We start from the raw sequence: 13,313 nt of genomic DNA, 5'->3' as shown, positions 1-13,313 counted from the left end.
TCGTGTACAGCATCTTATGATTGATTATGTGGCGTGAGGCTTACCTGCCTCCCCCAATATTTTATTTAACTTGACACCCCAACGTTGGACATTTTATCCTTAATAATACTTACCACCAGTTTTCCCTGGAGACTTGTTATGCTAAGCAGCCTGCTATTTCTAGGAGCCCCCCTGGATCCCTTCCTAAAAACTTGTGATACATTGTCTACTTTCCAGGTCTTGTGTATGGCGGCTGATCTTAGGGACAAGTAACATATTTTTGTTAGAAGATCAGTGATTGCACATTTTCATTCACTGAGAACTTGGGTGGATGCCATGTAGACTCGGTTATATGTCCATTTTTATTTTGTTTATTAGGCTAAGAACTTCATTTCTTATCAGTACTCATCAGTTCTTCAGAGTTGATCCTACAAAAGTTAAATCTCCCCCCCCCCACCAAAGTTTGTGTTATTTTTGTTCTCAGTTTGGACAAGACTTTATTTGTTAAGGGAAGCCTTTCGCCTCTAGTAGCTTATTTGACTCTGCTCTTTAACCATGCTGGTATCCTAAGGGCTTTCATGGTATCTTTCCTGATCTGTAGTATACAGTCAGTGGATGGTGAAGCAGCCTAAAAACTCCTTGACCAAAAGACTCACCCATGTTCTAGCATGTTGAAAAGGCTGCCAAGTTTGGCCCTCGAATCAGATGTCTCATCTGGTCAGAATGTGAAATTGTGAAAGGAGGCAGTGAAAACAGATGCTGCCCCAGAGAAACCACTAGATGGTGAGGGGGCACAGTCATTTCACTGCCACACAGTTTAGGACAATATGTGATTATCCATGAGAATGGCACCTCAGCTTCAATCACATCCAAAAGCTTAGCCATGGAAGAGTTTATTAATTTGAAATACATAATTTTCAGATCATATATGCCACAACAATGCTACCATCTGCATCTTCTTTGAAGGCATCTGACAAATATAATTTTTAATAGGACACTGAGTGATAGTATTAGCTCAAATACATTGCTTTGAAGTTACAATGACATTGGCATTAGTTGATTAAATGAGAAACTACAGCACTTGCATAGTTTAAATGCAGGAATATTTTTACACTGCCTTTGCCAGTCCAACTTGGTTGTTCCTCCAGTCAAATACACTGTAGTATTCTCTGAGGAACATATCTCCTAGTATCAAGTGATCATAATCTTTGCTGCCAGAGCTAAAGCCACTCTTGCAATGGTCGTCATCCTAGAAGGAAAGGAAAGGATATCCTTAAGATGTGGGTGATTCAACTTCCATATCAACCAAGAAATTAATTGAGGTAAAAATGCACAAGGAAGGGTTGCCATGTTTTAAACCCTAGGATAAGGTAACATTCCAACATAAAGAAGGACAAGGAAGGATTTTTCCTGGGGGAAAAGTCTCAAAAGGAGATAAATATTGTAGATGTAACACTAGGACAATAGTAATAGCACACAGTATTGTAAATTGTGTATTCAATCTATAATAATTAGCATAATACCTTAATAAGGAACAACCAAATTGTACAAGTCAGCAAACTATTTTAAAATTATAGGCAGTCTCCACAATTCAAAATGTTTTTTGCTCTGCTCTGTTGGAAGAAATAATTGCATTGAAATGCCATCTTATCCCTGGAATTATACCGGCTTAGTATACCGGCTTAATGATAACAGAATCAGTTCCAGACAAGAAATCTTTGCCAAGCCTACTTGGAAATGTTGGATGTTTAAGCTGACAAAGCAAATCCTCTGCTACTGAGCTATGGCCCCTCCCTATGGAGTCAGTGGAGATCACAAGAGACTTATTTCCCATCTCCACCTCGCTCCACCTCTCCTGCTAGCTATAAAGGATAGGATCACTGTGTCCCTCTGCCAATAGAAGCCCTTCTTCGGGGATACATGTGGTGTATTAAGATGGTGCCGAGAGTGAGATTTCAAAATTCTCTAGATTGTGTCATCACTACAAGAGGAAATGAGGGGAGAAAGAATATTATTTGTTTCAAAATTCTTCCATATCTGCAACTGCCAAGCAAACACACCTGAGAGCTCCATACAGTATATATGTTGCTCTATGTGATGGAAGGTTTAAGTCCTTCTCGGGGTCATCAGGCACCCATGTTATATAACATGTCAGAGGCAACCTTCCTGGGATGGGAATCATCTGTAGTCAGAGATACTATACTAAACTGTCATGAAACTATGTTGGTGGGGAATTTGCATTGGCCTTTTTTTCTATAAGACATGCAAGTTTGGGTCTAGTTCTTCTGACCGTCTCAGGATATCTAATAATCTTTCTGCCCCCAAATGTATTCCTTCCCCCCCTGTCTTTAGCCCATGTGTTTGTAAATATTTTGCATTTCTAATCTGACCCAAACTGTTTGAACCTGCATTATTATGGCAAGTAGATAATATTCCAGTTCTATCATATACCTTACGAGTATAGGCATGTGGAGTCAAAGGATATTGAATTCCGTTGATTACAAAAACAACATTTGGCATTTTGTGGAGGTTTCTGCAGTTGATGGAATGCTGAAAGAGATAAGGAAAAGAATTGAGTTTGGACATTATTCTGTTCATGAAGGAACTGAACCAGCAAACCTAAAGTTTGCTCAAGAAATGTTGTGGATTTGTCCCTGAGCCAATCTCAGGAAAGCAAACGTACCGCTTTAAGTGAGAACTTAATAACCATCTAGTGTAACTCACAGGTTTGAACAGCACACTGTAGAACACTGTAGCACAGAAGCACACCATCTAGCTGAATATTACAAATAAATCATCTCAACACTTCACATCTAAACTTCACAGTCTAAAGCAATGGAGATGATGCAAATGGGTGCTGATGGCAGGCTGATGTACAATCTGTGTTGAGAGATATTGTTTGGAAGAAACAAAGCCAATGTATTTTGCAGACAGACTACAGTACGAAATAACAGCAGTGCTCTCTCTCTCCCCCTTCCTTTACTGGATGTCACAGCTTATTTTCTTTTCCTGCCATTTCCATTGTTGTAGCTTGGATGCTCATTCACATTTGCATGCATGTGCAGTAGGTATCATGAAGAACCATGAAGGCTAACACTGAGGTACCAGCAGCTGTAGTCCAGGAGGCAGGGGCACCGACTTGGGCCCCAGATTATGGGTGCCCACTGGAACCTGCGACGTAACATGACGTGTTGACATTATGATGTCCAATGCAATCTCCGGGGTCATGTCTGAGGTCTCGCAAAACCTCCAACATGACTTCCGGTTTCTCCTGAAAGTCGTTTCGGGAGGCCCCGCAAGGCCTTGGATGTGGATTTGTACCAGTGCCTAATCCTCACCACCTTTGGTTGTGCGCCTCTGAAACTGGAGCTCCGTCTAACAGACTAAGGAGTGTGGACACTAGAGTGATATGGATGACACAAGGCCTCTTTCAACTACAGTATGAAGAAAATCAGCAAAAGTCAATCTTACCTTGCCAACGGCTTGATTGATTTGGTTAATTTCAGATTTTGGACCCGGCAATAAGGACGTCCCTGTGTCAAGAACTGCTTGACAGCCATTTCTGCAGGCAATCTTCTTAGAATTCACTAGAATGCTGACAAATTGGAAATCAATATATTCTTTAGTTTCTGACATGAAACATTTTAAAGCCACACTGTATGGAGCATCTCTCCAGGATTTCAGATAGGGAGTTCTCATAGCACGGCCTGAAGATATCAGTTATGGAACCTGTGACCTTCTGTTTGCAAAGCAATTGATCTGCCACTTAGGTAGGGCCCTTCCCCAAACATGGGTTGTTGGTTTTTTAATGGAGAGTGGGATGTGATAAGTACTTTCAGGAAGTTGCATTGGAAATTGTAGAAGGCATAAAACAAAACACATGAACTACAGATTGTAAGCTGCTCAGGGCAAGGGCCTGCAATCATATACTCTGTTAATGCCATTTACAAGAACGGTTCTATATAAGTCATCCTAACAAGGGACAACTAGAAAACACAGAGTAAGTCGCACATTCGTATTTACATTTTATTGCCCTCCATCTCTTCCTGTTTAGCTAACTAGTAGCCATTAAAATTATTCAGAAAAACTTTTCAGTTTTATTGTACGGTGAGCTCCCGTTGCTTGGTCCCAGCTCCTGCCAACCTAGCAGTTCAAAAGCCCATCAAAGTGCAAGTAGATAAATAGGTACCGCTCAAGCGGGAAGGTAAACGGCATTTCCGTGTGCTGCTCTAGTTCGCCAGAAGCAGCTTAGTCATGCTGGCCACATGACCTGGAAGCTGTATGCCGGCTCCCTCAGCCAATAAAGCAAGATGAGCGCCACAACCCCAGAGTCGGTCACGATGGGACCTAATGGTCAGGGGTCCCTGTACCTTTACCTAGCCATTAAAATTATTCAGAAAAACTTTTCAGTTTTATTGTAGCCAGTCAATATGTTAAGATTTACAATAATGTTGCTAATACTACTAATAAGAATAATTCCTGCTTACCTGTCCACGGCAATCCGCCATTGATATTTATATATGACAGGAATCCAGTTAATACGACCAGTAAAATAGGATTGATCTGGAAGCTGTATGCCGGCTCCCTCAGCCAATAAAGCAAGATGAGCGCCACAACCCCAGAGTCGGTCACGATGGGACCTAATGGTCAGGGGTCCCTGTACCTTTACCTAGCCATTAAAATTATTCAGAAAAACTTTTCAGTTTTATTGTAGCCAGTCAATATGTTAAGATTTACAATAATGTTGCTAATACTACTAATAAGAATAATTCCTGCTTACCTGTCCACGGCAATCCGCCATTGATATTTATATATGACAGGAATCCAGTTAATACGACCAGTAAAATAGGATTGATCAATTCCACCAAAAATGACCATGCTCCCATCTGTTTTTCTGAAACATAGATATATAGTGTGCTGTTGTCAAGTCATTCATTCAGAATAAGCTAAACTGCATATTAAAAGAGTGAATGTAACATGTTCTTGTACCTCTGTCCAAATTAGACAGAGAGAGAGAGAGAAAGGAATTTTTGCAGTGCACCAGTATCTACTGGTGAACACTGGACAATGAAGGCTCTAAGATTTTGAAAGGTGAATGCTGTTCATGTACTTTTCCTTTCTTGTTCTATATATCACCATGCTTCCTGTTCAGCTCTGTATATCACACACTGACTTCCCCCTTCATAATCTTCATACGTTTTGTTCTTCTAATTGGTTTTCATTGTGGTTTTAAGCAAGCCAGTTTGGGGCAGTGGAGGCCATTCTACTCCACCAACCCCAACCTACCTTCACCTGCCTGCTTGCTTGCTTGCTTGCCCCCAATCCAGGGAGTGTCACTGTCTGTCAGATTCCTTCGCTTTAGTCAGTCTCATTGCTGCCATTATGGTGGAGAATGCGGAGAAAGAGCCGGCTTCATTTGTGCCTGGCTCTACTTCCACCTACTGCTTCCCTTCCTGCCTTCTGCCCTAGAAAGGCTTGCTACCTTCCTTTCACAAAACCATTAAGTGTGCAGTGCTGGGCACACTTACTCAACAGTAGAGCTGACATGTACAGGATGAGTTGCATATTATCCACCTAATGTGATGGAGAGATTTATCGTTATTGATCTGCTCCCAAAATAGTCAGGTGAAAAGGTCTTTGCCTTTGCATTACAGTCCTCCAATTATTCTGCATGAGGTAGGATTCTGATTTGGAGCAAAGACTCCAGAAGTATTAAATTAAAATCATAAGTGAAGGTAGCTACATGGGGGGGGGTGTGGGTGGGGTGGGTGGGTGTGGGTGTACCGTATTTCCATGCATTACAGAATAGTACAAGAATTAAAAGCAGGGGGGTTGGCCTCTTCACTCTCTGCTTCAACTCTGTCTCCCTCCCTCTCTTCCCACATTAACACTTAGCTCACCTGAGCTTGGCTCCCGCTCTGCTCTGCTCTCAAGGAACAAGCTGCAAGGGGGGTGCGGTCGACTGCTGGGTACTAGAAAACTGGAGGGACCTTTTCTTCTTCATCATCAAGTAGCCTTGACTACAATAGCTTATTCATCCCTGGAGAAGCTTAGCATTCTGACCAATTTGAGGATGGGGGTTCCAGTCCCCTCTACCCATCAACCTCTGTGCAAACAAAGCACAGTGGCAGACAGAATTGTACAGCAGGCAAAGCAATAGCCAACTTGTAAAATAATCTCAGGTGCATTTTCCTTCTATGAATCCTCCAAGTACACACAACAAATCAACTTAGCAATAAAGCAAAATAGTGTTTACCCGCTGAGATAAACAGAAAATTCATCTTTCTCAAGCAAGCCTTTTTTCATCAGGTTATCAATGAATGGACTTCTCCGCCCAGGGCCTAAGCCGAGGATCCCATCATATATAGATTTGGAAAAGGGGTCTTCTGACTCATTGGTACTCAATCCAAATTCTATATCAGAAATAGTAAGATTGGATATCTAGGAGAAACACAAAATATTCCCTTACTTTTGTATCATGCAGTAAAGTACAGAGCAGGCTTTTATGAGCATTGCATTCAGGCTACAATCCTGTGCATGTTAACATGAAAGGAAACCTCATTTGACCTTTCAGACAATAATATTCAAACATGGATAGTGGCAGGTAATAAAATATTGGGGGCGGGAGGTAAGTCCCATCCTGCATAATTGATCACGAGACACAGTCCATGCACACCATTTGAATGGCAAAGCCCATTAACTTTGGGCGGCGGCCCTCGTCAGATAATCTTCGGGGGATGAAGGGACCATGGCCCATAGGAATTGGCTAGTTGGCAAGAGCAAATTAGTTTTAAACCTGTTTATTCAGAGGTAACGGTAAAGGGACCCCTGACCATTAGGTCCAGTTGTGGCTGACTCTGGGGTTGCGGCGCTCATCTCACTTTATTGGCTGAGGGAGCTGGTGTACAGCTTCCGGGTCATGTGGCCAGCATGACTAAGCCGCTTCTGGCTAACCAGAGCAGCGCATGGAAACGCCATTTACCTTCCCGCCGGAGCGGTACCTATTTATCTACTTGCACTTTGACGTGCTTTTGAACTGCTAGGTTGGCAGGAGCAGGGTCTGAGCAACGGGAGCTCACCCTGTTGCGGGGATTCGAACCGCCGACCTTCTGATCGGCAAGACCTAGGCTCTGTGGTTTAACCCACAGTGCCACCTGCGTCCCACTATTCAGAGGTAGGTCTCATCAGTTTCATTAATATTTACTTCAGGATTGCATAACCTTAATAATGCAGCTTTAATTTGTGCTACTTCGATTCTAACAACAACAATGTTAACATGAAAGGGAACCTCATTTGACCTTTCAGACAATAATATTCAAACATGTATAGTGGTAGGTAATAAAATATTGGGGGTGGCAGGTAAGTCCCATCCTGCATAATTGATCACAAGACACAGTCCATGCACACCATTTGAATGGCAAAGCCCATTAACTTTGGGCGGCGGCCCTCGTCAGATAATATTCGGGGGATGAAGGGACCATGCCCCATAGGAATTGGCTCCTATGAATAGTGGGCAAGAGCAAATTGGGTCCTAGTTTTATGCCTGTTTATTCAGAGGTAGGTCTCATCAATTTCATTGATATTTACTTCAGGATTGCATAACCTTAGTACTGCAGTTTTAATTTGTGCTACTTTGATTCTAACAATGACAATTTAAAATCAACTTCTTGATTACCACATATTGTGTTCTGAATTCCTTGAGGAGCAGCCATTCTATGAATATATACATAAATATATCCAAGTAATATAATGGGCTGATTCTGTTTTTACTGTTTTAAAGTTTCCAGGATTCAAAAACATTGAGATGCAGTGGCCTTGGAAATACACAGAACAGTTAAGTATTTATAAGTTTGTATTCCCAACTTGCCCTGTATCTATAAAATACTACTGTATTAGTTTACCTTGACTGTATCACGTCCTAAGATCACTTCCACACTTCCTTTCCCATACTTAATGGGGATTCGCTTTCCTGTTCTGTGGAAGGTAGAAGACTTACGTGGGTCAAATCTGTGGTGTCTTACTAAAAGTAAAAAGAAAACAGAATTTAATTAATATAAAAACAGTTTTTAATCAGAAGAGAAACAAATTGAAGGCATAAATTTTCTGAAGAGAAAAATTGTAATAAAACGACACTAGAAAACACTAGGGAAACATTTAGAGTGGCTGGGGAAACTCAGCCAGATGGGCGGGGTATGAATAATAAATTATTATTATAATTATTAAATTATTATAGATAACAGGAGCTAGGACGTATTATTATTTTACTAAGGAAATTTGACCTAACCCTGATCATTGAAAACTGAAAATATTCCTTCCAGTAGCACCTTAAAGACCAACTATTTAGTTCTTGGTATGAGCTTTCGTGTGCATGCACACTTCTTCAGATACACTGAAACAGAAGTTGCCAGATCCTTCTATATAGTGAGAAGGTGGGGAGGGGTATTACTCAGAAGGGTGGTGGGAATGGGAGATTGGCAGATATTGCAGTCGTTAAGAGTCGTCAACAGGCTCATCTCAGCTTTCTGCCAATCTCCCATTCCCACCACCCTTCTGAGTAATACCTCTCCCCACCTTCTCACTATATAGAAGGATCTGGCAACTTCTGTTTCAGTGTATCTGAAGAAGTGTGCATGCACACGAAAGCTCATACCAAGAACTAAATAGTTGGTCTTTAAGGTGCTACTGGAAGGAATTCTTTTATTTTGACTATGGCAGACCAACACGGCTACCTATCTGTCATTGAAAACTGAGATTTCTCTCTCCAGCAGTGTCCTGTTTTGCCACTTAAAGCATAATGGGATGTGCCCCCACTCTACTACCCTGCCTCCCCACCCCACCCCTCCTCCTTCCACCATATATATTTCAAAGAACCACATTGTTTTAGCATTATCATTTTGTACCTGTCATTAAAAATGACTGTGCACAATGATGGAAACTAGGTTTTACAAAACCAAATCTACTTGATTTATTGTGTACTCTTGTACGTGTTTACTCAGGAGTAACTTCTATAATTGAGTTTAATTTCTCCCAGATAAGTGAGCATATAGGATTGCAGACTATGTATATTTATTTAGAAGTCCCATTGCATTCAATGAGTCTTACTTTTAGGCAACTAGAATTAAGGCCTCAACCAGACTGGTTATGATATAATGAACTCTTTCCTTTATGCCACTTCGTTTCCTTCCTTTTGTATACCTGGCTAACATGCTTAAACACTTGGACATTCTCAGTTACTTACTGCATGCTTTGTCCTTGCAATAGATAGATGGCACCCAGAGAGGGGATGATCCAGTGTCAAACAGAACCTTGAATGGCTGTGGTGGGGTTCCAACGTAGATAGTTCCATAGTATGTCAGCTGTAGATTTATAAAACAAATATGCATTGCAGCACTACCCTGCCTCTCTCTTTTGGCTTTACATTTTAGTTCTCATACTTATGCAAGATAATCTTGTAAATCTGAGTACTTAACTAAGAGGTGGGGTGGGGGAGAGGCAGAAATAAAGCACAGTCTTTCATAGGGTCATGTGGAAAGGACCTTGTTCAAATAAATGAAAAATAAACAGTATAAATTCTTGAAACTTGAAAGATGCAGCAGTAGAGCTGACATGCCCTTCCCATGTATATCTGTGCATGGGCAATAAATACCGTTTATCTCACTTATTATTATTATTTTTTTAAAGTAATGTTTATTGAAGTTTTACAAACAATAAAAAGTTTCAAAGTTTAAACATAAAAAATAAGAACAAAGAATAACCCTAATAAAAGAAAAAAGAGCTACAAAAACACAAAAACAAAACATGTGAAAAATGCAAAATAGAAAACAGCTAAAAAGAAGAAAAAAAGAAAGAAATCAATATTTTCATATCTTATACTTCATTTACTAGTTTCCTGACCTCCTCACACCTCCCTTTTTGTATTCCAGTTCAGATATTTAATTCAGCAAGTCCTTACCCTCTATCATGTGTCCTTGCTCAACATCTTAATCCTTAGCCTTTTCATCTCTTGAAAAGACTTAGAATCAGAGGCAGCAGAGGTTTAGAATCTGAGTTTTCCTTTTCCTAGATGGGCTACATTCCCAAGTTAACAAGTCCCATCTGCCCCTCACTTCCCTCTACAGCAGGGGTAGTCAACCTTTTCATACCTACCACCCACTAATGTATCTTTCTTGGCGGTAAAAATTTCCTTAGTGCTCGTCAGTGCTCAATGGAAGGAGGATTCAGCTTGTGCCGTAGAACCCCCTACTGCCCACCTAGAATCCTGAGACACCCACTAGTGGATGGTAGGGACCAGGTTGACAACCCCTGTTCTACAGCATGTACAGAAACCGCTTTCTTGACAGTTCCACCCACTATTGGTCTCATCCGCTCAATCCACCAGAGCCTGTCTTTTCATGCAGAGGACGTTCCCAACTCACCAAGGGTCTCACACCCATTGGCTCCCCTCACCTGATTTAGCTGGCAGGGCTGACAAACCTTTAAGGGTCTTTAGCAAAGAGACTCTGAGCAAGTGGAAGCTTGCAAGACAACAAACCACTCTTGTTGAAGCACTGTATTCTACACCACTACAGATATTACAGATGCAAGAACTCTGTTCTCTTTTGCATCTGGCCAATGGGATTTCAATGGGGTTCCAAAGTGCTTAACTGGGTGCAATCCAGCAACTCGTCCCATAGAAATAAATGGGGCTTTGATCTAGCCATGGCTAAATCCCCTTTCCATGCTTTCAGTGGGAATGAATGATGGGTGTGATTTGCTTAACTGATTATGTTGACACCCCCTGGGTGTCAGGAGAAATATGAGGTATTTCAATCAAACATCAGGAAAACATTGGTGAAAATTTGCTCAATGGCGCAGCAAATTGATAAAAGCAAAGCAGACTCACATCTCGGAGGTTCTTAAGTGGTTTCTTAAATCGGCCACGTTTAGAAAAGGCTGTCATATATTCTGTATCAATGTCCCGATGGGTTTTCTGAAAACTTTCTAGCAAGTTTTTCTCCATGAGCATCCCTCTCCGCGTCTTCTCTCTCTGCAATGGAATCCTGGTACAAAATAAATGAATGATTATGCTTGGATTCTTTTCTGCTCCTGTAAATGTGCTTATTTTGAAATCAGCCTTTCATAATTAATAGGTTTAATGCCATCACCACATCCAAACATTCTCACCTACCAGGTCTAAGCATTTCCAAAATTAAGGCATTTCGGAAATGAAACTTAAAGGTCACATCTACTCAACATGACCAAAGTCTTTCTCAGTATCAATAAAGACTAATATAGATTACAATCTTGCACACAGTCATTCATGCATCTTCTCCATTGACTTCAACAGGATTTGAACAGGTGTAATTCGGGGTTAGAGTACCTGTAGATCTCCAGATGTTGTTGAATTATTATTTAATCAGAAAACACAGCTGTCAATAAAGTAAATATTAGCAACTTAATGATCACTTACTTAACAAGACATTCAGAGAGAGCAACAAAGGTGAAGAGAATTGCAAGGCACTTCATCCTTCTAGTTCATCAGAGACTGCACAAGTTTCTCTGCTAATTGCTCTAGAAACTCCATTATTTTATAGCTGCTTGAGAAGTAACCACCATTTTCTAAAGAACAGGTGGTCATATTTCATCACAGAAAGTCCAGCCCATTCCAGGAAACCAGAACTGATAAGTCACATTTCTTTGCAAATATGTGGAAATCACGCATAAGATTTCAGCATATACCAGGCATCCCCAACCTTTGGCCCTCCAGATGTTTTGAACTACAATTCCCATCATCCCTGACCACTGGTCCTGTTAGCTAGGGTTCATGAGAGTTGTAGGCCAAAACATCTGGAGGGCCAAAGATTGGGGGTGCCTGGTGTATACCACTGTAAATATAAACAGTTCCATTAAATATGTTGCCATGCATTCTATTTCCAACTCCTGTTTGACACCCTGGAGACTCACTGACAATCAATGTAGTCCAGTGGTCTTCAACCAGTCCAGACAAATAATGACTGAGCAAAACAATTATTTTAATAATAATTTTTATAATTATTAAAATCATGTAATAATAATTTAATTTTTTTTAAATGTTGGAGCAATTCATACAGGTGAACTGAGCACCAAACAAACCCAAAGTTTGCATGCTTGTTGTCTTTGTGAAGTTGTCTTGCTTGCAGTGGAATTCTGTGGCTTTTCCTCATACCAGGTCCTTTTTTGAGAATTTATCCAGTATGACAACATTGCTTTTAATACAACTTAGTCAGCTACTGCCACCATTGACATTTGAAGTGAAGTGCCTGCAACTGCTAAAGTTCCAAGGAATGCATTGCCTGCTGTTGCTGCTATTGCCATGTGACCTGTGGAAGCCAGATCTGCTTGGAGGAGCTACTTGTCTCCTCTTACCCCAGGAAGGAAATGGTGGAGGCTGCCATCTTGAGTCTCCTAGGTTGTGCATCCACCCAACAGGATTCAGACCAGGCCCCTTCCGCCCCTTCTTCCCTGGCAGTGGGTAGGGTGCCATGTTTTTCTCACCTCAGGTGCCAAAATGTCTTGGGCCAGCCCTGGAGGGGAAAACCCCCCTGTAACAATAGCAACTGATTGCATTCTTGACAATTAATAGCAATTCCCTTTATACCAAATAATAATTTGAAATTTAGATCCTTTGATAATTACTGTTACCAAATAGGAGGGCCATTTGCAGTGAAGCCATATTTTCTCATAAAAATGTAAATGAATGATAGTTAATTGTTGTTTCCCAAGTTCCTCATAATTTGATAAATTTTACGCTGCCTTACTTTGGTTTATACCGTATGAATTTTTTGAACTCATTTAATGACCTCAAGGCCTAGATTTAATTACTGATTTGTTTTATTAGGCCATAGGAATTAATTTCTCAAACATTGCCACATTCTCACTGTTTCCTCAGTAGCTGCTATAGGAAGATGTTGAAACCATAAGATACTGATAAGATACTGATCATTCTTGCACATAAGATACTGGATAAGATACTGAGCATTCTTGCACATATTCATCTGGAAAAAGCTAGTTTTAAGAATTCCCATCTTTCCATTTTTACTTTATTTATTTTTTCTTCCAAAGTATAATAATTTACTGAGCAGGGAGAGTCTGCGGCAGAGAGAAATGTGGAAGCAGAAACAGGAGAGGAGGGAGGCCAAGAGGCAGGGATGAGTCAGGCTTGTGACGAAGCCAGGATGTCTCCCACTCCTGCTGCGACAAGCTGCCCTCCCTCCTGATCTCCCAGAACTAGAAGAGGTATGAAGAAAGAGGAGCAAAGATAGGTGCACCAGTGGAGTCTCAGATTCCTTGGGAGGGACCTGGGAGAGGCGGAGACT

At 41.0% G+C, this 13,313-nt stretch overlaps 1 protein-coding gene across 1 annotated transcript; it reads right to left on the bottom strand.

Annotated features, from left to right (window-relative positions):
• Window positions 1-856: 856 nt before the first annotated feature.
• On the bottom strand, window positions 857-11,514 carry LOC310709614 (chymosin-like). Its single transcript, XM_083509493.1, has 9 exons — window positions 11,429-11,514; window positions 10,862-11,018; window positions 9,218-9,335; window positions 7,881-7,999; window positions 6,236-6,420; window positions 4,760-4,873; window positions 3,451-3,574; window positions 2,431-2,529; window positions 857-1,228 (listed from the first exon to the last, which is right to left on the bottom strand). The coding sequence occupies exons 1-9, from the start codon at window positions 11,482-11,484 to the stop codon at window positions 1,088-1,090; spliced, it is 1,113 nt and encodes a 370-aa protein (XP_083365619.1). The 5' UTR covers window positions 11,485-11,514; the 3' UTR covers window positions 857-1,087.
• Between the last annotated feature and the right edge of the window lie 1,799 nt (window positions 11,515-13,313).

Source organism: Podarcis liolepis (genome assembly GCF_965112155.1).
Source record: "Podarcis liolepis genome assembly, chromosome: 6".
Lineage (NCBI taxonomy): Eukaryota > Metazoa > Chordata > Lepidosauria > Squamata > Lacertidae > Podarcis > Podarcis liolepis.
Note: the sequence above shows the minus strand (reverse complement) of the source record. Positions and strands in the feature narration are given on the sequence as shown.